Source organism: Ambystoma mexicanum, chromosome 6q (genome assembly GCF_040938575.1).
Source record: "Ambystoma mexicanum isolate Mex_15411 chromosome 6q, UKY_AmexF1_1, whole genome shotgun sequence".
NCBI classification, from domain to species: Eukaryota; Metazoa; Chordata; class Amphibia; order Caudata; family Ambystomatidae; genus Ambystoma; species Ambystoma mexicanum.
The window spans coordinates 730253716-730280906 of record NC_090937.1 but is presented as its reverse complement, the minus strand read 5'-3'; the positions used below and the strand labels follow the sequence as shown (position 1 = coordinate 730280906).

The window sequence follows — 27191 nt, the reverse complement described above, 5'->3', positions numbered from 1 at the left end:
GCCAGATGAAACGGCACCAGAAAAATCCCTTGGGCGACGGCCCAATGCCACAGGTCCTGCGCCTCCTTGGACAGCGCTGGGGACCTGGTTCCGCCCTGTTTCCTGATGTAAAACATGGTGGTGGTGTTGTCGGTGAAGATCCTCACCACCTTGCCCTTGAGGGACGGAAGGAAGGACCTGAGGGCCCAAAACACTGCACGGAGCTCCAGGACGTTGATATGTAGGGACTTCTCCGTCGGGAGCCAGAGTCCCCTTGCGTGCAGATTTTCGGTGTGCGCTCCCCACCCTTCCAGGGAGGCATCCGTGGTCACAGTCTCCTGGTGGGCTGGGGTCTGGAAGTCCATGCCCGCCGTCAGATGCGCGCGGGTGCCCCACCACCGTATCGCTCGTCGGAAACTCTCGTCGAGCTTGATCCTTTCCTCGAAGCTGCCCGTCGTCTGGATCCAGCGCGCATCCAGGAATTCTTGCAACGGGCGCATCCGGAGCCTGCACATGGGAATGAGGTAGATGCAGGAAGACATCATCCCGAGGAGGGACTTGATGGACCTCACTTTGGCCGCGTCGGCCACCAACATCCGTTGCACCTTGCCCAAGATGGTCCTGGTCCTCTCCTCCGACGGGGAGGCCAGAAGGGACACTGTGTCGAGCCTCGCTCCCAGAAACAGTGTGACTTGCGCGGGCACCAGGTGGGATTTGGCGTAGTTCACGGAGAATCCCAGGTCCGTGAGGAGTTGGACGGTCCTTGCCGTGTGGACCACGGCGAGCTCCCTCGTCTTGGCGCGGATGAGCCAGTCGTCCAGGTAGGGGTAGACGTGAATCCCCTCGCGGCGCAGCTGCGCCGCCACCGGTGCAAGGCACTTGGTGAATACCCTGGGTGCCGACCGTAGTCCGAAGGGAAGGGCTTTGAACTGGTAATGACGCCCTTGGACCACGAATCTGAGGAATTTGCGGTGCCCCTTTAGGATGGGAATGTGGAAGTAGGCATCCTCCAAATCCAACGACGATAGGAAGTCTCCTTCCTCCAGCTGACCCAGGACGTGCTGGAGGGTGACCATCCGGAACTTCTGCGCCTTGATGAACTTGTTCAGACGTCGCAGGTCTAGGATGGGGCGCCATCCTCCCGTCTTCTTCTTCACGAGGAAGTATCTCGAGTAGACTCCGGAGCCCCGAAGCCTCTTTGGGACGAGTTCGATGGCGCCCTTTCTGAGCATCGCCTTTACCTCCAGGAGAAGTTGAGGGACGTGAAGTTCTTTCCTGGCCACGGGGGGGACGCGCGGGCACCTTCTTTGAAACTCGAGCGCGTGGCCCCGGGCCAGGGCGTCCAGCACCCAACGGTCGGTGGAGATGGACTCCCACACGCTGACGAAGCCCGCCAGCCGGCCTCCCACCGGGGTGCTTCGGTGGGGGCACGACCCCACGGCCGGTTCAATCCTGCTTGGACGCGGCCTTGCCGCCTTGACCTCCTTGGCGACGACGGCGGGGTCCGCTAGACTTGCCTCGTCCTCTGTAGGCCTCTTGCGACGACGAGCGGGCCGCTTGACGGTAGGAAGCGAAACCGCCGCCGGAACCTTTGGAGGCGCCCTTGCCTCCGCCGCTCCGAAAGGGCGTCCGTCGTTGCAGGACTCCAAGGGCCCGGGCCGTCTCCGTATCCGCCTTGATGGCCTGAAGGGAATCGTCCACTGTCTTCCCAAACAGGTTGTTCCCGTCGAAGGGCATGTCCAGGACTCTGGTCTGGACGTCCTGCCGGAAGTCCGTAGCTTTGAGCCATCCACGACGTCGAAGGCAAACGCCGTTGCCCAGCTGGCGGAACCCAGTGTCGGCGATGTCCGTCGCCACGGTGATGGCGTGGTCCGAGGCCACCTCACCTTCCTGCAGGATCTCAAGGGCCTCAGCCCTCTTGTCGTCCGGCAGAAAATCCAGCAGGGGAGCCATCTTGTACCAGAGCTCCCTGTCGTAGCGGGCCACGATAGCCAAGGCGTTGGCCGCTTTAATCGTCGTCGCTGCCGACGAGATGACTCTACGCCCCATAGTATCCAATTTCTTTCCCTCGCCGTCCGGCGGGGAAGTCGATGTGGAGGCCGCACCCCCCCCCGCTTTCTTCCTGGCTGCCGCGGAGACGACGGAGTCCGGGGTAGGCTGCGCCCGGAGGCATAGGGGGGCCGTGTCCGGGACCCGGTACTTTTTCTCGTACCGGTCTCTTCTAGCTGGCGTCGTGGAAGGGTTCTTGAGGAGGGAAAGGCCCTCATCCCAAATGTCGTCCAACAGAGGCACTGCGAGGACCGTCTTCCTCTTGGCCTCGCGCCGCTGATAAAGGAAGCCTTCCTTTTTCTTTTCCTCAGGGCAGAGTTGGAAAAGCTCGGAAGCCCTGGAGATCATGGAGTGGAAAGATCCGATCTCGTCGGGCGGAGAGGCCCTGGTGGGAGGCGACGACGGAAAATCCTCGTCGTATGCCTCGTCGTCCGTACCCGTCGCTGCCGTGTCAGTCCCCGTATCATCCCCTCGGGTGGACGGGGAGGAGGGCTGGAAGGGGCGCGACGGTTGAAAAGGAGGTGGTGGATGGATCCTTCTTTTCTTGGTAGGGGGAACACCAGAAGGTCCCGGTTCTGGATCCCCCGACGGGAGAGGTTCCTCCGTCGGTAACGGTAGCCTCGTCCTTATCTCGGAGCATAAGGACTGTATGGCCAACAAAATGGCCGCCGAGTTGTCTTGCGGCGCTGGCAGAGGGGAATCCGACGGGTGAGCAGGGGCCCCGTCGGTATCCTCGACGATGTCGTCGTCGTCACCTGCGTCGGGGTCCATTCCGACGGGCTGGCCTTCTTCCACGCCTAGGCCGTGGCTTAAGACCTCGATCAGCTCCTCTTCTGAGGTTGAGGCCGACTCTACGACGACGCCCTGCCCCCCCTTCTTCTTCCCCACGGGGGGTTTCACGGGGGTCCTATCGATGGGCACAAAGGAAGACTCCCTCCGAGGAGGCAGGGAGATTCTGGGCCCTGAGGTCGCCACCACTGGTGCAGCCACCACAGGCTGAGCCAGGGCCGCCGCGACCGTTTCGATAGAGGGCTTGGTCGGATGGATCAAGGCCTTCACCACCTTAGGTGCGCTCACCGCCTTATCCTTGAGGGAGGGGGCACTGCCACGCTCCTCCTCTGCCTTAGAGCTCGACCGGGGCCTCTCCAGGAGCTTCGCCGGGTGCTCGGCCTTCCTCTTACCCGACCCAGAGCGTTGGCTCGTGGTTGATGGTGCCGGGGAGGGTGCGCCCTGCCTGGCGCCCGTAGAGCCCGACCGTTCGGCGCTCCCGGTGCCAGCGGACTCGCGGTGCTTGGCCTTATGTTGGGCCCCCGTCGCCGGGGCGCCCTCAAAGGTCTTAGAAGACCGCTCGGATTTCTTCTTCTTCTCGCCAGACGGGCTCTTACCCTCCAGCCAGTTGGCGAGACGTTGATGGCGGTCCTTCATGGTCCGTTCCGACATGTTGCCGCAAAACGCACAGTCCTTCTCCACGTGCGTCTTGTCCTCATGAAGGCAGTAAAGGCAGAAAGAGTGTTCGTCCTCCTTGAAGACGTTCTGCAGCTGGCATCCAGGGCAGACCCTGAACAGCTTTCCGGGCGTCGAGCTTCCCTTCTCCTGGGCCATCTCCGAGACCGGGCCTGAGAAGCTTTTGGAGTCCTCCGAAGTGTAGCTCGACGAAATCTTCACCCTTGAGGGGCACAGATGAATCCGACACGGGTCCCCGTTGATCGGATGTAGAATCGGTGGAGCTTGAGGCTCTTTTGACCGAAAGAATCGAAGGTTTTTGTAAAAAGCGCGAAAAAATAGCACTAACGCTCGAGAGCAATAGCACGAGGATCCCAACACATGAACGTGCGGTAAAAATCTGAAGATGGCTGCCAGAGGCGGTGCTTAGGTAGAGGGCAGTCATTGGCTGTGGTCAGTATGACGCAGAGACCAGTGATTGGTTATTACTACGAAAGACAGATCAGAAACGAAACTGATATTGGTTTTTTCTTTACCGAGGATTCCCAGCCTGACGACGGGGAATATTCATGAGCATGTGAATCCATGCCAGACCCCATGCTGGAGAAGGTTGAACTATCCAAATACTACTGAAAGGCACCAAAGGCCGGTGGGTGCACCTCAAAACTACCGCCAACTGAACTAGAATGAACCACAAGGTCTGCATCACCTTGAAACTTCCATATTAATAAAGTACTTTTATTCAATCATTTCAAAATCCTTACTGCACACAAATCTATCATGAAAATGCATGTGCTTTTTTGAATGCTAAACACGCTACTAGTATGCCTCCATAACCACCTGGGCTGATATGATACTACCAATTCACATTCCATCCCCCCAACTTTCTTTCATACTGTTCTAGGGGTCCCACAGTAAAACAATCTAAAATCCACCAATACTTTCACTACAGACTGTTCTATACCAGGTTTCCTTGTATATTCTCCCCCACCCTTGCTCTCGTTCTCCCTCAAATAACTTTCTTACATTATTCTTTATCAGCACACTACATAGAGGAATAATAGCCCATTTCCACACGCCTCCCACATGTGGATTTGAAACATTGGCAAAATGCAGTGCAAAACAATGTCTGAAACAAGACCACCATATCTCCAACTTAGCACTAGAAATTCCTACCATTTGACAAACTATTTCAAACATCACTTCACTACCTTGTTTTTTTCAGTTTCAATAATGTTCACCCCTCCATTGTCACTACTGTTCTTTGCATACACAATTTTCAAACATTTAGATGGTAACTCAACTTGTCTCACAATGGCCAGAAGAACATTTGATTCTTTGCCACCCATAATATTTTTTGTATTTATGCATTACTAGTGTGTAGGCATCTTGAGTCAGACACACAAAACAGGTTCACGTTTTTCAACACAGTTTTATTTTAACTCAAAAGAAAGGGTGGATGAATGACTAACTTGCCCCATGCTGAGGTGGGTTATTCCCTACCTAAGAAAACTAATGATAAGTCTATGTCAGGAAGTCCGAAATAAAACTGTCTGTGTCCAAAACCTATACTTGCCTTCACAACTAACTACGTACAATGTGTAGGGATGTCAGCATCAAAAGGAACAGTGTTCAAAGTAAAGTTCAGAGCTTCTTCAAGCTCTTTGAATTGTGATCAGCTCCTCTTCCCCATGTTCAAAGTAGTCTATTAAATACAGGGTTTCCCATCCCAAAGCTCGAAGTAGCTCATCAAATACAGTGGTTCCCTTCCCCAAGCTCAAATCTCTGAGCTTTCAAACAAAAACAGCATAGGGGTTTGCTTTCTGTTTTCAAAACACCACTTGGGTTCAGTCTCACAACAAGGTCTCTCCACAACACAAGCTGGGTGTTTTTAGTGGCTTTTCCATTCAGGGACACCCGGTCTAGGCACAGTTATCGGACCACATGGTCCACCCATTACAGGTCACGCAACCAGTACCGTACCTTGACTGCTTTTCCATTGATAGCTCACCCACTGCTTCTTCTCAGCAGTGAGGTTTGCCTCAGTCACATGGATCACATTCTTCTGACAATGTATTGTGGCTGGTTTAAACACTCCTTGCTAGTTACACCTCCTTAGGTTTCCTTGCATCTTGCCAATGTGTTTCCCCTTATAATGTACATTACTTTGCACTTTCTTGGCTGTGGCCAGTATTAGATCTCTCATATCTTGCATTCAACTATTTGTGCTCTCTTTGCTTTGCTAGCATTAGTTTCAATTAATTTCCATGCCATTCACAATTTTCCATTCAGTAACGTTCACACTCTTACTTTCACTCCGCGAGTGTTTTCAACTTGTTCCCAATTTGTTCAACATTGAAAATAATTTTCCTCGGTTTGAACTTGCTTTCAATTCGTTCAGTATTCTGAAAATGTCTTGCTTTCATTTCATTCAGTATTTAAAGTCTGTTTCATCTGCTTTCATTGCTCTCATTGGGCTCGGTGTTCCCCCTTCCTGGTTTCACTCACTGGTCGGTCTTACTGCTCCTCGCGAGTCCCTCCGCCACCACGGATTCCTCTTTTTCTGTGTGGTCGCTGGCGTGTTGTGCCAGCAATCTTCCTGTGGCTCGCGCACACCCAGCAATGCTTCCACGGTGAAGCAGGAAACATACAACTGTTTCCTTCGATCTTGCCGGCTTCCGTCTCACAGCTTGCTCAGCCTCCAGCTTCTTCTGCCACTGCTTCCTGCTGCGTACACTCTGCACAGGTTCATGGGGTTCCAGCGCTGCTCCTGCCACACCCGAGAGGTCTCCCTGTGCACAGCTGACTGTGCTCCCGCAGCTGACACCATTTGTTTTCGGCTTCCAGCTTTTAAAGCTCCTGCCTTCAGTTTCATTAGAAAAAGGACTAGACCTCTCACCAGCAAAGCAATAGTCCTACCTTGCTCTTGTTGTCATACTCCTCGTCTCAAAACCAGGCTCATACTGGCCTATACGGCAAAAGGCCCATGGCCGAAAGAAAAACGCAAAATACTTGCGTGGACCAGTTTTTTGGGTCAAAGTGGGCCACTTTTTTGGCCAATGTGGGCCAGTTTGATGAGTTACTTCACTATGTGACTAATCGGTGTTGCTAAATAAACATTGCTCCGATTTACACCGTGGATCCCATACGCCATGTGACCTAGAGTGCTTCAGGAGTGTTGCTATTGTGGCTGTGTGGTGACTCCAGGACCTTTATCTCGAGAGCGAAATAGCACAGGATTGATGGTATGAACTTTAAACACAATTCTACCCAACAGTCACCTATCACCATTTGGATACTCACTTTATCCCATTTACACACTTTCAGGTCCTTTAAATCATCACAAACCGTGAAAATATCTATCAGAATTAAGCCCTGCCCCTTTTTTCATAAATTGGATGCGCATTCACGCACACGCCCGTATTCAAGGAGTACCTCAGGAGTGTTGCTGTAGTGGCTGTTAGAGCTGGTTGGCAGTCGGCGCTAGCCCATGCGAAACACACTAACTACCCGAGGGAAACCATTTCCTGCCCCCGGTGCTCAGCGGAAAAGCGAGGAGAAATCAATTACAGGTACACAGCCGCAGTAACTTTACGTTCGCTCACTAGGAAACGTAGAAAATAAGTCTCACGAGCAGTAGAAGGTAATTCTCCCTAGAGAGGGGAACATTTAAAATTGAAAACAATCATGATGGCATATATGCTAAAAACAGGAATGCCGTCCAAAATCGAAACTTTGAAATTAATTGAGCGGTTGAAACGCACCCCCCTAAAAGCAAACAAAACTTCATTCAAAACCAACTAAAATGCGACCCCGTAAGAGGGCCAATTCAATGGCGGCCGACATAAGATCTTACTGCACGGCAGAAACAATTAGGGACAACCCAAAAAAAGTGATAATATTGGAACAAGAATTTACCCTGGATGAACACCAGGAAGAGAACCCAGAGTGTGATTTACTAATAGACTTAACAACACAGGTCCAGAATTCAAGTCACAGTGATCAAACCATGCAAGAAATTGACAATATTACGAGCTCTGAGCAGCACGCACAATCAAACAAAAATCAAAGTAATAAAACGGGCACACTGAGGAGAAATCATGAAATAAAAACCACGGTACAAATACATAAACAACTGACAAAAATGGCAGCTCCAGGAGAATTAATAATGGACAGCCAGATAGTGGAACAATTAAATGCACTAACCTCAGACTAATTGAATGGAAATAATAGTGCCACCAGTAGAGGAGAACACACAATCTCTTCACCAAAGACAAGTAAAAACCTCATGGCTCAAATGCCCCGTACGCCTGACTGATAAGAAAAATGCACTCAGACCTATACCAATCACCTCTAATGTACGATAGATCCATGCAAAACTCCTCAATATAGTCCATATCATTTGGCAATGAGACACTGGAGCATCGGGGAAACAATAAAAAGGAGCACCTGCACAAAGCTTCAACGCAGGTGGATCATACCATGATGGAGATCACACTTACAGCAATTAAAATGGCGATTGCAGCTCTCACCAGATTATACGGGAATATGGATAAATCGATTGGAGAGCAAACGGTACTGATTGAAAAACTGTTGTATCAACATCGACTTTGTAGCAGGGAAGGCATCATCGAAAATAAAGTAATCGAAACAGCACAAAACGTACCAATGCCAAATTCAGAACATAAAATAAAGTAAGTAACATTAAAACCAATAACCATTAAAGAAGTCGAATTACCTTCAACTTCAGAAATGTCCTTAATAGAACTAGATGTTAGAAAAACTAAAGAAGAAGCAGAAAGAAAAATTAACTTTGAAATATTTAGAAAAGTGAAAGAAAGAACAAAACACATGGATCAAATAAAGCAACAAAAAAATACATTAAAACTAATTAAGGACAAGCACAAACCAGAGTCAAACAATTCATTAACGCCTTACCAACAACTGAAAAACAACACCCAAAAAACAACAAGCAGAAACCGTTAAAGCAATAACTCAGAAATATAAAGAAAGAGCATGACTTAAAGCCATTGAAGAATCCAAGGTAGAAAAGAGGGACACAGCGACGAATCAACGAGAACCGCTAGATTTGCTCTTGGATCAGATTGAAATTATGGATGCAAAAGGGGATCAAAATACCATTCCAGAGATCAAAATGAAGGAATTAAATACATCAGTACAAAGACAAAATAGGCAAAATAAGAAAACACCATTTCTTACGGAAGAAAGCAGAAGAAATGAAATTGCAAAATCAGTAATGAGATACATGACAAACTAAAATCCTCCTACAGGCAAGCTAACATCAGGCAAATCCATGAGGATAAACAGATTGGGGTGAAACCATCAATAAAGGTAAATCTCCAATTAAAGAACAGCAAATTCTCAAAAATTCAAAAACTCAGGCCCTCAAAAAGAATACCACTAAAGCCACAGAAGACAACTTTAATACAATCGTTGTGCGATGTAGAGCAGGTTCATTCCCAACATATGATTTAAATCGAACCTCAATATTAAATATCTTCAAGGAGATTCCAAGGCCAGGCGATCTATCAACTACAGACATTGACTATGTCTAATTTCGACATCATTCATATCTATCTGTGCCAAGGCTATATATAAAATCTGGACTGGTATTAAAAGCCATATGGCGTTCAAGACAAGAGATATATGAACTGGGATTTACGATCAGCCAAACACCAGACGGAAATGAGAAGGTAATGGCCAAAAATGTCGCCCTCACAATTACAATGGCCGAAAATGCGGACTTTTATTTTTAGACCCCCCTTACACCACATATATATTATGTGGGGGGGTATAGGATATAATATTAATATGGGTGGGGGTTGCGGGCTGTCTCCCCCCGCATATATATCTGGTGTAAAGGGGTTAAAAAAAAAATCAGCATTTTCCGCCGTCGCAATGGTGAGGGTCGCAGTGACCACATAGATCCAATGAGAATACTTGTTGAGGAAGTGATGTGGAAGACCGATCAGAAAGGGAAACAGATTCATACAATCAAGACCGTGCTCCTTAAAACAATATCAAGGAAGAGTTTTTAAGATCTAATATCACAATTACAACAACACAAAAACCAATATATTATAGAAAAAAGTTTCAACTGATAAACGGAAGACTCTGCAAAAAAAAGATGAGCGCAAGAAAATAATTAACAACCAAAAAATGGACAGTTGCAATCATTCTCACTTACTGGTTGGAATAAGCGTTGATATAAACACCCAATAAACAATGTCAAGAATGAACTGCAAAAATCTGATATAATAGCACTGCAAGAAACATGGTTATCAGAAGCCGCAGTATGGAATGATTTCAAAGTGATTGCAGTTCCAGCGATAACCCAACCCAAAGGTAGAGATATGGCGGGTTTACTGGTGGCAGCACACACATCAACAGGCTGGAAAACTGAAAAATTGGAGCAACCCAATGAGTACACCCAACTAGTCAAAATCAATATACAAGATAGAACTATTGCAATGATAAATATCTACAGGAAACATCAAGCGATTCCGATGAAAAAATGTCCCCAAAGCATAGAAGCTCTCATGGATAAAACTGCAGGTGACCCAACAATATCAACAATTATACTAGCAGGTGACCTTAAAATTAATTGTTTAACGAATAACAACTAAAACCAGCCAATAGCAACTCATAGATGGGAAGCTTTAATGTCAACAAGACAAATGATGACGTTAAACGGAACAATTGAAACATATATCCCTCCTGCATACACCTGTAAGAGAGCCAATCAACATGCCATTATAGATTATATATATTCTGTTAGACTATATTGAATGCATATAGAAACTATTGAAATCCGACAACAAGACACCAGCGACCATAATCAACTAGTGGTAACATGGAAATGGCCTTGTCAAACAAAGAATATACATCATATAAAATACAACAAGATCACTGTGTCTGGTGGGAGAAATCGGTTACATTGGTCCAAGTGTCAACTTGAGAATCTAAATGAAATAATGAGATCAAAACCTCTACTACAAGAGATGGATGGATATTACGTGGCAGCCTTACAATTATTTAAAGAAACATCCATAAACAAACCAAGATCGACTTTCAGACACAAACATATCTATGATAATGAAGTCTACCATCAAAAAAGGAGACTCCCTAGAGAAATGAGAATGATTTGCAGACTACCCATCAAAGAGAAATTAGAACAAACCAAAAACATCAAATCAAAATACAAGAACTGGATGACTGCCCGAAAATCCTTGATGTACCATAATGACAGTCAGGCCATGTTACTCTCCATGCAATTGAAGAATTCAAAACAAACATGGGATCTTATTAATCAAGCCACGCAAAATTCACAAACATCATTGCAGATAAACGCCATATCGGAAGCTGAATGGACAAAACATTTGTCTACTCTATATGCAGCTATAGAGCAAGATCATATACCAGCCAAAAAGAGAAAGTGTCTCTTAGCCCAATAAATGATTTGGAGGACATCAAATTCTATATCTCAAAACTGAGCATATCGAGAGCCCGGGGGCCGGACGGACTAACACATTATATGCTCAAACAAAATCCAGATCAGTGGGCTGAAAAACTGCTTAAAATATTCAAGGAAATAATGGAAACCCAGACGATTCCACCATCGTGGCAAAAATCAATCATCATACCGGTGTTTAAAAAGGGGCACAGGCAAGAGGCTGGCAACTATCAACCAACTACCTTATTAGATGCTCTGGGAAAACTATTTGCCAGATTGACTATGAGGGATTTCCAACAGTGGCTATGGGAACAAAACGTACAGGATCCAAATCAAACCTTTTTTTTGTAGGAATGGGAACCTCTATCAATTTAATAACCAACTCAGCAATTCAATTGCAAATGCAAAATATTAAACAGCCCATCTACATGGCCTTCACAGATTTTAAAGCAGCGTTCGACTCTATATCCCGAAATAAGCTATTTAACAAACAGAGTCGCAGACTGCCCGAGGATGCTGTTAAACTTTAGCAAGATATGTAAGCAATACTGAATTGTGCAAGTAAAAGAAATTGAGGCAAACCGCATCTTATCTCTTGAAGTTCCCATGTCCGACCTATAGACAAGCCTACATGTGTTTCTACTTGAATTTGTATAATACAAGAGAAATACAAACAAGAAGAAGGATAACAGCAAAACTTGAGAATTACTGCAGATTTCTATGCAATCACAGACAACTAGAGACATTACAACATTCACTATCTGAATGCCCGAAGATATTAGAAGAAAGGAAAAGATTCTTCAAGTAACCATTTGAGGATTATAGGATTCTGACAGCGGAAAGCTTGTGGCTGCACCTTTTACACTTGCAGAGAATAAAGTGGAAATAGCTATTGTCAAATTTATAAAAAGTGTGGACCTCACATAGAGGGCAAGCTTGTTATGTACAAACTAAGGTTGCCCTCTACCTTGTAATCATTTGCATTTTTAGACGTACAAAATGGTGATGGATGGCAATATGAAAGTTTTATATGTATAATTATGAATGTTCAAGAACATATGTGTAAAGGTTTTGTTAAACCAATAAACAAATTAAAACAAATCTTCAAAATGTACAATTTGCATCACATTTTACCAAAAACCTCCCTCTTGGGTACTATCTAAACAGCGTCACAAAAGGAATGAATTCCCATTTGCAACTGTGGGCCACTTTTTCGGTGGTGCCCGAGACAATTTTATGCCCCAGTCCGACCCTGCTCAGTACTCAGTTGGGGCTGACAATTGTTCCTTTTCACAAACTGAGGATATGTTGGTCTAGTTGTCCTCTTCTTCGTCCCAGTACCATATTGATGAATTTTGGGGAATATCTTAGAGAAATCACAGTGATGGGGCTGATGAAAGTCTATGAAGGCTTGAGGGATGGAGGGTTTTGGGTGAAAGGGAAACAGGGTCATGCCATGTCTCACCCAAGGACGTCCTCTTCCCACTCCGCAAGTCTTCTCCATCCCGGTGCTCCGCCCTGAGGTTCCCCTCACACTAGTTTGTATGATTAGATGATTGGAAATGCACTTCTCATCCTCCCCAATAAACTAGCTATCAGCCACTAGTCTTAACCCAGGCACAAAACTGCCCCCCCCCCCCCAACGACTAATTTACTGTTTGCCATTTTAAAAAAGCACATAATTTGTCCTTGCCCCATTAAGTGCTTCAAGATTACTTACAGTCTTTCCACAGTTCCCATTCTTCACCCCTCGCCACCATGACCACACTGGACGAAACAAAGATTTACATATCTGAATGTAGCAGCATATTCATTTATACCCATTTGACCATACAGTGGAATTTGTTTTTCACTTCTATATGATCTGTTGCAAGGTTTGTCTGGGACCAAGAAGTATGCCAACACCATATGCTACATTTCAATACTTTTTAAGTGGGTATATGTTAAAAGATCAACTTCAAAGTAAATGGTATCTTCCCAAACAATAAAATAGGCCCAATGGCTCTTCTCCTCGATGGTATCAGGTCCCTTCCCCCTCAGAGTCCCAATGCCCTTGCCATAGGTTTCTATGCCTTCCAGGAGTCTGGATTAATTGTCCCAGTTCATAACGTTAAAGAGGTTTTTGTCAACCCTTACTTGTTTTGTGCACTTAGGGTGACCCAGACTCCTCCTGTGTTTGACCCTGGCGCTGGCTTTCCAAGGTCCTGTATCCCAAGACTCACTTGGGCATGCAGTTTTGCAAGTAGCCAGGGGAGTGGACATATCTGGTATGGAGAAATACAGAGGTCCATGGGGATTGATATTGACTGAGTTTCCTCCTGGTTCTTTCACTCTCACCTCTATAATCTGAATAATCTCCCTTACCCAATCTTGTCCCACTGTCTGGTCCTTTCTGAGTCCGACTGGGCCCACCGGAGCCATCCTATTCTGGCTAAGAAATCCCTCTCTGCCTTCACCTGGGTCCTTCCTTTGCTACTGATGTTCTAGCCTTCCTTCAACTCCTGATGGTATTCTATTGCACTCCACTCGTTTTGTCCCCACCTGATCTGTTCGGCTTTTTCTGCCTGCCGTTTCCCAACTTCAACCTTCCTGCTCCTCTAAGACATATACTCCAAAGTATCTCCTTCCCAGTCTTGAAGTAATACTTCCAGATTTCTTTGTACCCCTTTCACTAACACCTCGACGTCATAATATTCTTTCCTTTACCTCCTCCATGCCCCTCCCTCCCCCAATGTTACCTTCTCCTATAAACTTGCCCTTCTGATGTTACCACCTCCTCACTCATCCTCTTACCTCTCGGAGCCTCTTCATGCTCTTTACTGCTGCCACCTCTACACTCTACTCCATCTCTTGCCTCTGTTTCCTCCAACAGTCTTCAAACACTGCGAAACTCAAGCCTCCTGTTCCTCCAACACATATTGGTTGACTGTTTGTTCTAGGTTTAATACTCTTTCCTCCACCCACTGGGTTGGACTCTTAGTGAGGTTTTGTACCTGTAGCCTAAGTGCAACAAGGCTGTGATTGATTACTATGTAGAACAGCAGGGTGATTTTGGATTAGGGGGTCAGACCAAGCCTATAACTGATCTCTTCACCATCTTGGAACTTACTCCCCCTTTCCTAACTTCTCTTGTACTGCCTCATAGTGTTTTTTTCTTCCTGTGTATTATCTGGAAGCTGGGGAAACATGTGAGGGCCGAGTGATTTGTGACAATATGCATTTGACACAAAATTATCATCTGTGCCATTGGTGCAAGACACATTAACAAGGATAGAGTATGTGCTCATGAGAAAGGTTATAGATGGAATAGTGAGGAAGTGCATTATACAGCCAAGCACACTATTGTTCCATTTGCCTATGCTGATCCCATGGGAAGCACAGGCCAAAGAACTAGGATAGGGTGGTGATTCTAACAAGTCATCCAAGTGGACATGGCATTCAATAGAACATTGGCAAAGTAAGTGGGCACAAACAGAGAACAACTGGGATGCCTTAAAGTAGGGCAGCATTCCTTAAGCCATCCCACTAACGCGGGGTAGGTGGAGACACAAATCAAGAACTAGGTAAATGTTTATTATGAAAAAATAGCAGAGAAACAGCGAGTACTACCAGAAAAGTCAAGAGCAACTTTTTGATCTGACTGCGAGCGAGGTTACATTTATGGCAGGCAACTGCTCAGCAAGAAATATATGCAAGGTGAGAAGTCGGGCAGGACTATGGTCTAGAATATTACAAGGGAAATGGATTAAGATAATTTGCTAGAATTCCAGGCCAACACTGAGTAGATGATTATAACAATAGACAGGAATCGCCAACATGTTTGGGGACTCATCTGAAACTTTATATGCGCAGGTGGTTCCCATGCTGGAAATGTTGGATGTCTTGATCAGGAGGCAAGTCATCTCTGAGACACTGAAGCGAAAGCAAGAAAGCTGCAGACCAATAATAAACTGACTATCAATTGTGGCTACTCATTTCAGCCTGGCATGAGCAGCAGATCTGCATGACGGATGTTGGCAATTGGCCTGGTTTGAGGATCAGATCTGGTATGCGAGTTAGGCATCTGCTACGGAGGAATCCATGTCCTGTGTTTCTCACAAAAAGGTAGGTCTAGAAGCAAGCAGAGCAGGATCAACTAAGGGTGATCTTTTAAGAGTGCTCTGTGAGGTGTGCGACCCAAGGCAAAGGCTTAAGCAAAGAGACAAAGTGTCCTTTGTGGAGGCTTCCGTGCAGAAGCAGAGCTTGAGAGGTCACGCCAAATATAATCATGAGGCAGCCATACCTGGAGTAAGGGAGGAGCATGGGGGAAAATCAACATAAAGTGGAAAAAGGCAGCATATGGTGAGCAGGACAGTAAAATACTAAATCTTTCAAGCAAGAGAAACATGTTAAAAGAACACCTATTTTACAGGAACAAAGTAAAGCTACACTTAGAGAAGGCATCAAATAAGCCACACCCCTTCAAAACCCAACATAAATTAAAATGGGACTGTATGAGACTACCAGCACCTGCAGTAAGCAGAGCAGCTACAGGTAAGCTAATTGAAGCACATACAAAATTGATGGTAAAATTAACAAAAGCTGATTCTTTTTCACCATCTCCACCAAAGTAAAGCAGCACACAAAAAAGCAATCACTTATGTGATCCATTTCCCTGTGAGAGTTTGGCACAGGAGAAGTTGGGTAGACTTGACAAGCACATATACCCCTCCACCCCACTAAGAAAACACATTTGATCAGTCAAAGCCTAGAGTAGTATACATGGATGTGAAGTGTGAAGTTTGGCAGTACACTTAAAATACTATTTTTTAGAAAATATTCCATATTCATTTGTACACCAATACATATAAAACATCTTTAGTTGTATACAAGATGGGCAAACATGAAAGCGTTCACCAGCAGATAGCCAGTCTTGCCAGCAACATGGAGAGTGATGTGGCAGATGAACAAGTTACTCTCCTTCCTGGTAACGTTCTTTCGATGGGATGGTCCGACGACGTATTCCATATCTTTGACAGTAATCACCATAGCTGTGCTGCTTCGGAAATGTTTCGGCATCTGCGTCCTACGTCGATGCGCCGTCCCCGAGGACCTCCCCCGACAGCCACGTCACCCGATGTGATAAGTAGGACGCACGACGCCCGTAGCCTCAGTAGTAGTTTTTTCCCCAGAACGTGTGCCACCAGTCTTCTGCCAGTCAGACACAAAAGGCCTTGCGGAAACGTAAGCTGCAATCGCATAAGAAATTCTGCAGCAGGGAAGGTAGGGAGGGAGCGATATGGATTACGTCGTCGGACCATCCCATCGAAAGAACGTTACCAGGTAAGAGAGTAACTTGTTCTTCGAGGGGATTGGGTCCTCCGACGTATTCCATATCTTTGACAGACTCCCAAAGCAGTACCAAAGCAAGGAGATGGGAAAAGAATTTAGAACACAAATTTAGCATGCCCAATCAAATTGCGGAATAAAGGACTGTCTTGCCAAAGGCCAGATCCTGTCCTCGGATGGAATCGAGGGAGTAGTGACATACAAAAGTATGTACAGAAGCCCAGGTGGCTGCATCACAGATGTTACGAATAGGAACACCCCTCTGTAGGGCAGTAGATGCAGCCATACCCCTGGTAGAATGGGCCCGCAAGCCAGCCGGTGGGTCCTTACCCACCAAGCAGTAACACTCGGAGATAGCCAAAATAATCCAACGAGACAAAGTCTGTTTCGTCACAGCTTGTACCAAACGTTTTCCAGCGTAACCAATGAAGAGTTGATCGTCCACTCTGACCCGGGACATGCGTGAAATATAAAAGCTCAACGCTCTCCTAGGATCAAGCCTATGGAGCCTCTCCTCTTCCTTACCAGGATGCGGAGGAGGATAGAATGCCGGAAGAACAACCTTCTGGCCCAAATGAAATTCCGAAACCACCTTCGGAAGAATGGAAGGACGAACTCGAAGCACAACCCTGTCCTTATGAAACACAGTGAAGGGTGGCTTAACTGAAAGTGCCTGTAACTCACTCACTCTGCGAGCGGAAGTAACCTCAACCAAAAACACAGTTTTAAGAGTTCACAGTCTCAAAGGGCAAGAATGCAAAGGCTCAAACGGAGCACCCATAAGAAACTTAAGAACAAGGTTCAAATCCCAACCGGGTACCAGAAAAGGTGACAGAAACACATTAGTGAGCCCTTTCAAAAACTGAGAAATTAAAGGAATCTTAAAATAGGAACATTCTTCAGACGAGCACTTAAATATGGACAGCGCCGCAGGTTACCTTCAATGGTACCCACTTGCAAGCCCCTGTGGGCCAAAGAAAGCAAAAAAGACAGAACTATGGGAATGTCACATTCAAAAGGATCCACATTCTTAACTCTGCACCAGTCGCAGAATTTACGCCAACGGCAACGGTACAGAGACTTTGTTGCCGGCCATCTGGCCGAGAGCAACACCTCCAACACGTCTTCAGGGAGGTCCCAATCCTTATACCTCAACCTTTCAGAAGCCAAGCATGAAGGTTGAGGGATCTGACCTCTGGATGGAGAACCTGACCCACCCCCCCTCCCATGAGAGCAGATCGTCTCGGTAGGGAAGACGACGTGGAGGGCAGATGGACAAGTCGAGAAGGTCCGGGTACCACGTCCTCCAAGCCTACACCGGAGCAATGAGGATCAGCCGGGAACCGAACCCCCGTAACCTCTGCAGTACTTGCGGGATGACGGGGACTGGAGGAAACGCGTACAGCAGTGGGAATGACCACTCCACCACGAACGCGTCTCCTAAGGCTCCTTTTGGAGGAAATTTGCGCGAGCAGAACCTTTCGCACTTCTGGTTGACACTGGAGGCGAAGTGATCCACTTGAGGGGTCCCCCAAAGGGTGAAGATCTCCAGAAGAATCTCCTGCGCCAGCTCCCACTCGTGAGAGATCGTGCTCTGCCTGCTCAGAGCGTCCACCGTCTCGTTGTTGTCTCCGGCCAGATGAACAGCCGAGATCGAAACTTCCTGCTGGATGGCCCACAACGCGAGCTGCATCGCCTCCCTGCACAGAGGAAGTGACCCTGCCCCCCTTTTTGTTGAGGTAGTGCATGGCCACCGTGTTGTCCGTCAGGATCAGGACACTCTTACCTCACACAGTCGGCAGAAAAACTTTCAGGGCTAGCCTGACGGCCCTCAGCTCCAACAGATTGATATGGAATATGGACTCCTACGGAGAACAACGACCGCTGACTGTCAGCTAGTTGGCATGAGCTCCCCATCCCGTGAGGGATGTGTCCGTCACGATCGTCACCTCCCGCCAGGGAAGCCAAAACGGAGCTCCCTTCATCAGATTGCCTTCGAACCTGAACAGGGTCCGACATCCTGCCGGAAGATTGGGACTACTGCATCTTGAGTGCCCACTGCAAAGATCTCATCCGCAGACGAGCCTCTGGCACCAGAAGAATGCAGGATGCCATGAGGCCGAGCAACTTGAAGAACTCGAAAGCCGGGAGCGTCTGGGCAAGTTGAAACTTGTGCACCATCTGCTGAATGCGAAGAGCCCTCACCTGGGGAGGAAAACACAGCCCCAGGGATGTGTCGAACACTGCTCCGATGTACTGGAGCCGCTGTTTTGGCGTCAAATGAGACTTCTTTAAATTGAGTGAGAAGCCAAGATTGTGAAGGGAGTGGCAGGTGACGGACAGATGATCCAGGACTTGCTCGGGAGAGCTCCCCCTGATCAACTAATCGTCCAGGTAGGGGAAGACGTGAATGGAACAAGTTACTTACCTGTAACTGTTGTTCTCCAGCATGGGTCTGGCATGGATTCACATGCTCATGAATATTCCCCGTCGTCAGGCTGGGAATCCTCGGTAAAGAAAAATCAGTATCAGTTTTGTTTCTGATCTGTCTTTCGTAGTAGTAACCAATCACTGAACTCTGCGTCATACTGACCACAGCCAATGATTGCCATCTCCCTAAGCCCCGCCTCTGGCAGCCATCTTCAGATTTGGTAGCACGTGAAGTGGCAGTATGACCAAGTGAAGAGCCGCAGAGGGGTAGGCGGGAGGGTTCGCATGTGAATCCATGCCAGACCCATGCTGGAGAACAACAGTTACAGGTAAGTAACTTGTTTCCTTCTCCAGCATGGGGTCTGGCATGGATTCACATGCTCATGAATAAAAGAATACATAGCAGTACACACATGCACAACCACGGGAGGTGGTAAAGGCTCAACATTAAGCATTACATCCAAAACTCAACATTAAGCAATTCTTACCTCCTCACCAGGCTCACCTTAGGCAAACAGGTTGCGCAGCACTGCTTGGCCGACCCTGGACTCCTCCCTGGAATCCCGATCGACGCAGTAGAATTTTGTGAAGGTGTGCATCGACCTCCACGTAGCAGCCCTGCAGATGTCCAGCAAGGGCACACCAGATAGGAACGCCGGGGTAGCTGCGATCGCTCTGGTGGAATGGGCTCTCGGACGGCCTGGCAGCGGTCGGTTTGCCAACCGATGACAGTACATGATACAGCCGGAGAGCCATCTGGAAATGGAAGCCTTCGAGAGAGCCTTCCCCTGATTGACAGGTCCAAAGTTCACAAAAAGTTGTGACGTCTTCCGAAAACTCTTCGTGCGGTCCACGTAGAACTTCAGCGCTCTAGCCACATCCAGCGAGTGCGAAGTCCTTTCAGCCGGCGACGAAGGCGACGGGAAGAAAACAGGCAACACCAAGGGTTCATTGAGGTGGAAGTCCGACGGCACCTTGGGCATGAAGGAGGGGTGCGTCCTGAGCACTACCCTCGTGTCGTGAAAAGTCAAGTACGCGGGCTTGCAGGAAAGGGCCTGGATCTCTCCCACCCGTCGTGCGGAGGTGATGGCCACAAGAAACGCTGTTTTCCACGACAAGAATTTCAACGGAGCTGATTGCAGAGGCTCGAACGGAGGTCCCATGAGCTTGGTCAGCACCACGTTGAGCTCCCACGCCGGGGCCGGGGCCTTCACCGGCGGGAACGATCTGAACAGTACCTTCATGAATTCTTTCACCAGACGATGAGACCACAAAGACGTCCGTCCCGTGGTTCTGGTGTATCGGGAGATCGCAGCAAGATGAATCTTGATGGAAGAATGGCCAGCGTCAGCAGGTACGGCAGTACTTGAGGAGCCGTAATCCAAAGAGGGTTAATCTTCTGTGCGTGGCACCAGACCGAGAACCTCTTCCATTTGTGGCCATAGCATTTAAGAGTTGAGGACGCCCTGGCCTTTGCAAGAACCTCTCTGCAGTCGACCGGTATGTCGTTATCTCCAAACTCTAAAGCTGCAGGAGCCAGGCCTGCAAGTTCAGCGACTTCGGGTCGTGATGGAGGATGGCGCCTTCTTCCCTGGAGAGAAGATCCGCGTCCACTGGCAGCTTGATTGACGGGGACGCTGACAAGTCCAGAAGGTCCGGGAACCACATCTGCCTCGGCCACGCAGGTGCGACGAGGATCATCCTGCACCGTGACCTCTTGAGCTGGTTGATGAGCCGGATCAGCAGAGGCAATGGAGGGAACACATATAGGAACAGGCCCTCCCAGGGGAACGAGAAAGCATCGCCCATGCTCCTCGGCTGGGGAAACCTGCTGACGAACCTCTGGCACTTGGAGTTCGTCGCCGTCGCGAACAGATCGATCTGGGGTGTGCCCCACCGTCGGAAGAGGCGGTCCACTAGATCCTGTCGTAGTTCCCACTTGTGGCATGAGCGCAGCTCTCTGCAGAGCGAGTCGGCGATGGTGTTTTTTTATTCCTGCCAGATGAAACGGCACCAGAAACATCCCTTGGGCGACGGCCCAATGCCACAGATCCTGCGCCTCCTTGGACACGGCTGGGGATCTGGTACCGCCCTGCTTCCTGATGTAGAACATGGTGGTGGTGTTGTCGGTGAAGATCCTCACCACCTTGCCCTTGAGGGACGGAAGAAAGGACCTGAGGGCCCAAAACACTGCACGGAGTTCCAGGACATTGATATGGAGGGACTTCTCCGTCGGCAGCCAAAGGCCCCTCGCGTGCAGATTTTCGGTGTGCGCTCCCCACCCTTCCAGGGAGGCATCAGTGGTCATGGTCTTCTGGTGGCCCGGGGTCTGGAAGTCCATGCCCGCCGTCAGATGCGTGCGGGTGCCCCACCACCGGATCGCTCGTCGGAAGCTCTCGTCGAGTCTGATCCTGTCCTCGAAGCTGCCCGTCGTCTGGATCCAGCGAGCGCGTCCAGGAACTCCTGTAACGGGCGCATCCGAAGCCTGCACAGGCGGATGAGATAAATGCAAGAAGACATCATCCCGAGGAGGGACTTGATGGACCTCACCCTGGCCGCGTCCGCAACCAGCATCCGCTGCACCTTGCCCAAGATGGCCCTCGTCCTTTCCTCCGACGGAGCGGCCAGAAGCTACACTGTGTCGAGCTCCGCTCCCAGAAACAGTGCGTCTTGCGCGGGCACCAGGTGGGACTTGGCGTAGTTTATGGAGAATCTCAGGTCCGTGAGTAGTTGGACGGTCCTTGCCGTGTGCTCCGCGGCGAGCTCCTTTGTCTTTGCTCGGACGAGCCAGTTGTCCAGGTAGGGGTAGACGTGGATCCCCTCCAGGCGCAGCCGCGCCGCCACCGGTGCGAGGCACTTGGTGAACACCCTGGGTGCCGACCTCAATCCGAAGGGAAGGGCTCTGAACTGGTAGTGACGCCCTTGGACCACGAATCTGAGAAAATTTCGGTGTCCCTTTAAGATGGGGATATGGAAGTAGGCATCCTCCAAATCCAACAACGTCATGAAATCGCCCTCCTCCAGTTGACCCAGGACGTGCTGGAGGGTGACCATCCGGAACTTCTGTGCCTTGATGAATTTGTTCAGTCGTCTTAGGTCCAGGATGGGACGGCATCCTCCCGTCTTCTTCTTCACGAGGAAGTATCTTGAGTAAACTCCGGAGCCCCGAAGCCTCTTTGGGACGAGCTTGATAGCGCCTTTCTTGAGCATCGCCTTTACCTCCAAAAGAAGTTGAGGGACGTGATGTTTCTTCCTGCCAACGGGGGGGACGCGCGGGCACTTCTTTAGAAACTCAAGGGCGTGACCCTGGGCCAGGGCGTCCAGCACCCAACGGTCGGTGGAGATGGACTCCCACACGCTGACGAAGCTCGCCAGCCGGCCTCCCACCGGGGTGCTTCGGTGGGGGCCCGACCCCACGGCTGGTTCAGTCCTGCTTCGACAAGGCTTTGCCGCCTTGTCCTCCTTGGCGACGACGGCGGGGTCCGCCCGATTTGCCTCGTCCCCTGTAGGCCTCCTGTGACGACGAACGGGCCGCTTGACGATAGGTGGAAAATCTGCTGCCGGAACCTTTGGAGGCACCCTGCTTGCCTCCGCCGCTCCGAAAGGGCGGCCGTCGTTGCTGGAGAACACCAAGAGCCCGGGCCGTCTCTGTGTCCGCAGTAGAGTCAAAGGGAGTGTTCGTCCTCCTTAAAGACATTCTGAAGCTGGCATCCAGGGCAGACCCTGAACAGCTTTCCGGGCGTCGAGCTTCCCTTCTCCTGGGCCATGATCTGAGATGGGCCTGAGAAACTTCTGGAGTCCTCCAAAAGCGTGGCTCGACGAAATCTTCACCCTTGAGGGGCGTAGAAGAATCCGACACGGTTCCCCGTTGATCGGACAAAGAAACGGTAGAGCTTGAGGCTCTTTTGACCGAAAAAGAGAACATTTTCCTAAGAAAAAGCGTGAAAAAAGCACTAACGCTCGAGTGCAATAGCACAAGGATCCCAACACTTGAACGTGCGGTAAAAATTTGAAGATGGCTGCCAGAGGCGGGGCTTAGGGAGATGGCAGTCATTGGCTGTGGTCAGTATGACGCAGAGATCAGTGATTGGTTACTACTACGAAAGACAGATCAGAAACGAAACTGATACTGATTTTTCTTTACCGAGGATTCCCAGCCTGACGACGGGGAATATTCATGAGCATGTGAATCCATGCCAGACCGCATGCTGGAGAACCCCCCCTTTCCTGAGATGCGCTGCCACCACCACCATGAGCTTGGTGAAAACCCTTGGGGCGGAGGTCAATCCGAAGGGCAGGACCCGAAACTGAAAGTGCGAGTCGCCAGCTGCGAACCTCAGGTACTTCTTGTGCTTGGGATGGATCGGCACATGGAAGTAAGCGTCCTTGAGGCCGAGAGACACCAACCAGACCTGAAGTTAAAGGGCCTGGAGGACTTGAGAGAGAGTGACCATCTTGAACTTGTCCTTCCATAGGAGTTTGTTCAAACCGCGCAAGTCCATGATGGGTCTCAATCCCCCGTCTTTCTTCAAAATCAAAAAATAAGGGGAATACCATCACTTGTTCCTCTCCGCTACAGGCACCAGTTCTATGGCGCCTTTCTCCTGCAGGGCTTGAATTTCCTGCACAAGGAGCGGATCCAGACCCTTCAAAGAGAGGTTCCCAGGTGGATTGTCGTGAGGCCTCTGCCGAAAGGGAAGACAGTAGCCGTGGGTTATGATCTCCAGAACCCACACATCTGAAGTAATGGCACGCCACTCTACAAGATGCTGCGCCAGCCTTCCCCCAACCGGCGAACCATGGGACATGGCCTCATGACTGAGTGGTAGCGGCTGCGGCGTTGCCTGAGGGCAAAGAGGCAACTGCCCGAGCGGCTTTGGCACCTTGAGTACCCTGTTTTCCACCTCTGGTACTTCTACGGTGGTCTCTTTGAATGACAGCTCCTCTCGCTTTACTGAAGGATGAGTAATAACAAAAGGAACCTCCCCTCCATTGTTGTCCCCTAGGACGAAAAGGCGGAGGTTGTTGAACTGCAGCGCCCAATGACTTCGCTGCAGCTTTGGAGGTCTAAAACCTCTCAAGGCTCTCGTCAGCCTTGCTGCCAAAAAGATGTTCACCGTTAAAGGGCATTTTGAGGAGCCCGGACTGCACATCAGGAGCGAACCCCGACTTCCGCAACCACGCAAACCTGCGTATTACGATGCTCGCTGCCATGGACCCGCTGACACAATCTGCCATGTCCAAACCCGACAGAACGGCCTCACACATGGCATCCTTGCCATCCTGGACGATAGCAAGGAAACCGTTCCCTTTCAGCCGCTAATGCAACACAGTTCCACAGAGTGTGTGTGAAACGAGACAAGGCACATACAGAGTTGGCCGCCTGAAGCGCCATACCCCCTGAAGAAAACACTTTCTTCGCCCAGCCATCAAAACGCTTGTCGTCCCTATCCGGAGGGATGGTAGGATACGACGCCTGCTTTGCCGGGGCCGTAGCCGCCTGCACCACCAAACTCTCTGGAGTTGGGTGCCTGGACAAGTAGCAGGGGTCGCTACTGGCTGGACGGTATTTTCATGACAAAGACTTGCCCACTGCTGGGAGGCTCTCCGGAGCAGTCCAAGCCGCCGCCACCCTCCTCTGCAGAGCCATATGAAACGGCAGTACCGGGTCAGTGGGGGGACCAAAATCGAGGATGTCCGTAAGATCATCCTGAACAAACTCCGACCATCCCAAGTACTCGGTGACCCGAGTTCATAAGGCGCCGGTACGAAGAATTGGCATGCGTGCCAGACTGAGGCCTACAAAACTCCACCTCCGGAGAAGTGTCCAGTCCACTGGCATCATGCAGTGACTGCCTCAGTTCTTCAAATTGGCTATGGCCCGAGAGAAGCTCCTCTGGCACCGTATCCGGAACCAAGCCCTCATCAGAGCCCTCATCAACCTCTGAAATGTACTCCAGGCGGTGAGAGGAAGGCACCTGGGGACCAAAGCTATGCCTGACCTTAGCCAGAGCCTTTCTAGGGGCTTCCCCCATGCCACAGGGCCCCTCCGACACACCGCCTCGAAAGGTGTTGAGGGTGCCGAACGAATCGGCGCCGACGTCAGCCGCAGAGCCGCCCGCATCGACGGCGTCGACACAGGCCTCGAAGCCAGAGCTCCGAGCGTGTCCTTCGACGACCTAGGTGCCGACAGCGTCGACGAACCCCTTGGAGGCGGAGCCTCGAGAGAGGCCATCGACGACCTCGGCGCCACAGGCATCGACGTCTTGCTCGAAGACTGCACAGGATCACGCGGTCCCGAGCACTTCGAGGCCTGGGACCTGGAACGGGCATTGCGAGAACGGTTACCCTTGTCCGAGCGGGACCTCTCCCACGAACCGTGCCGACCATCCGAGCCCGAAGGCATGCGAGCGGTGTCTCTCGACTGATCACGACCGACCCTACTCTGAGGCGCGGACGGACCGGTGCCCTGCGATTCGAGAATCGCTAACATCTTCTTCCCGAAGGAAGCCCATTCCTCCGGTGTCGCTTGCATGGTGGGATAAGCGACCCGCCGACGGGCCGAGACCTCGGAAGAGGACGGAGAAGGCGACCAATGCCAGCGTTTCCGGGAATGCCTCGAAGAGGCAGTGAAGTGGCGAGACCGACTCCTGGAAGGAGACCCACTGGACCTCCGACGATGACGCAAAGAGTCGCCTCTCGATTCATCCGTCGAAAGACCCACAGACCTCGACTTCCGGGGCTTAGACACCCTACCTACCGACTACCGACAACTTCTTGCGCTCCTGCAAGGCCTTGGCCGTGAGCGACTGGCAGTCGACACAGTCGTCCGTGTCGTGGGCCTCCCCGATGCACCAGAGGCAGGCGTTGTGCGAGTCCGTTACCGACATCTTGGACCAACAGTCCCTGCCTTTTTTGAAGCCCTGACGCAGGGTTGAATATGAGGTAGACATCGTCACGAACAGGCTTTTTCACAAAAGCGAACAGGTTCAAAGAACCGAGAAGATTACAACAGAAACTCCAAAGAGTCGAGGCGTACCGAGATTCACGAAGCGAACACGTTCGCGGAAAAAACGGAACAGAGGCTACGGGCGTTGTGCGTCCTACTTATCACATCGGGTGACGTCGGCTGTCGGAGGAGGTCCTCGGGACGGCGCATCAAAGTAGGACGCAGACGCCGAAAATGTTCCGAAGCAGCACAACTGTGGTGATTACTGTCAAAAAGATATGGAATACGTTGGAGGACCCAATCCCCTCGAATTTAGAATTTATAATTCTCCCTGTTGAGAGAGGCAGAGCCCCCCCGCCCTATATTTTGCCTTCATTAGCAGCAGCATTCCACAGTACCAGCATCAACACCTAATATTCATCTCTGTAGCCAGCTGATACATACAGAACTTAGACACTGCATGAGAAGCAGGTTTTATTTCTTGGTCTCAATCTTTAGAAACAAATATACATTTGTTACTTCTTCCCCATTTCTACAGCCGCATTGGGGAAAGGCTTTGTTGGAGAGCTGCAGCTCAAAGTCCACTGACTTTAGGTAACAACAATTTTTTGAATCCTATATGCTGAACGAATGCCACTGGGGATCACAGCTTGTGATCTCGAGTTTATACAATCTTTGTGCTTAAAATGAATTTCCTCCCCAATGTCGTGAGAGGGTTATCAATAATGTATCTTCTGCTTAGCAACAGCACGCATTAAATGTATATATAAAAACTTGGCCAGCAAATATAAATAGCAAATACAGCATTCAGCTACATTTTAGATTTGTTAGAAGAAATGACTTAGGCTCCCAGTTGCCACTGGAAACATATGAAGGCTGCAGAACCTTTTCTCGATATTTGTGCCTATTAGGGAAAAGTTTGGTATATCTAATCAATGCATGCAAATGTTGTGATTTTACAAAACAAAACTGTCGAAGGAGGCTCTGACAAACGAATAGAAGATATTGCATGATAGATGGAGAATGAGCCATGAAGAACTACAGGACACAATTATGTGTTGCAATATTATATCGAATATCTTTCAGGGAACTTACCTGTCAGTGACTTCTATATCAAAACAGAATCGCCGATCTATTGTGTCTGTATTTCTTTTAGTGCAGCATTTTAGGGTTACAAGGTCTCCGTCGCCCTACACAAAAATGGCACAAAATTCATCAACACAATGAAACAGACAAGAAAATATTTCAACAGTAATGTCCTGAATAATTAAGCATGTTTTCATTATGTATAATTTTACATTTCAAAAGGATGTCAACATTCAAATAACACACCGCATAAAACAATTCTGAAAGCATAATACAAGAGTGATAACCAACATATTCACATTTAAAATTATCTCTATATAGCCTAGAACGACATTCAGCCTTTCAAACTTTGCATGTGTGCGTTTTCTAAAGCTTTAGTTTTGCATGTCAAATAAGAGCCCCAGCACCCACCACAAAGTCATAAGTTTGCATTAATGTTTACTAGGTAATCAG

At 49.1% G+C, this 27191-nt stretch overlaps 1 protein-coding gene across 2 annotated transcripts in view; it reads right to left on the bottom strand.

The window, feature by feature from the left end:
* The window catches only part of ARHGAP10 (Rho GTPase activating protein 10), a 2208119-nt gene that overhangs the window by 1202566 nt on the left and 978362 nt on the right, over positions 1-27191 (bottom strand). For both annotated transcript variants that reach the window (XM_069631250.1, XM_069631251.1), the window contains one exon: positions 26748-26842. In XM_069631250.1, coding sequence (XP_069487351.1) covers positions 26748-26842 — 95 coding nt within the window. The remainder of the gene's footprint in view (positions 1-26747; positions 26843-27191) is intronic.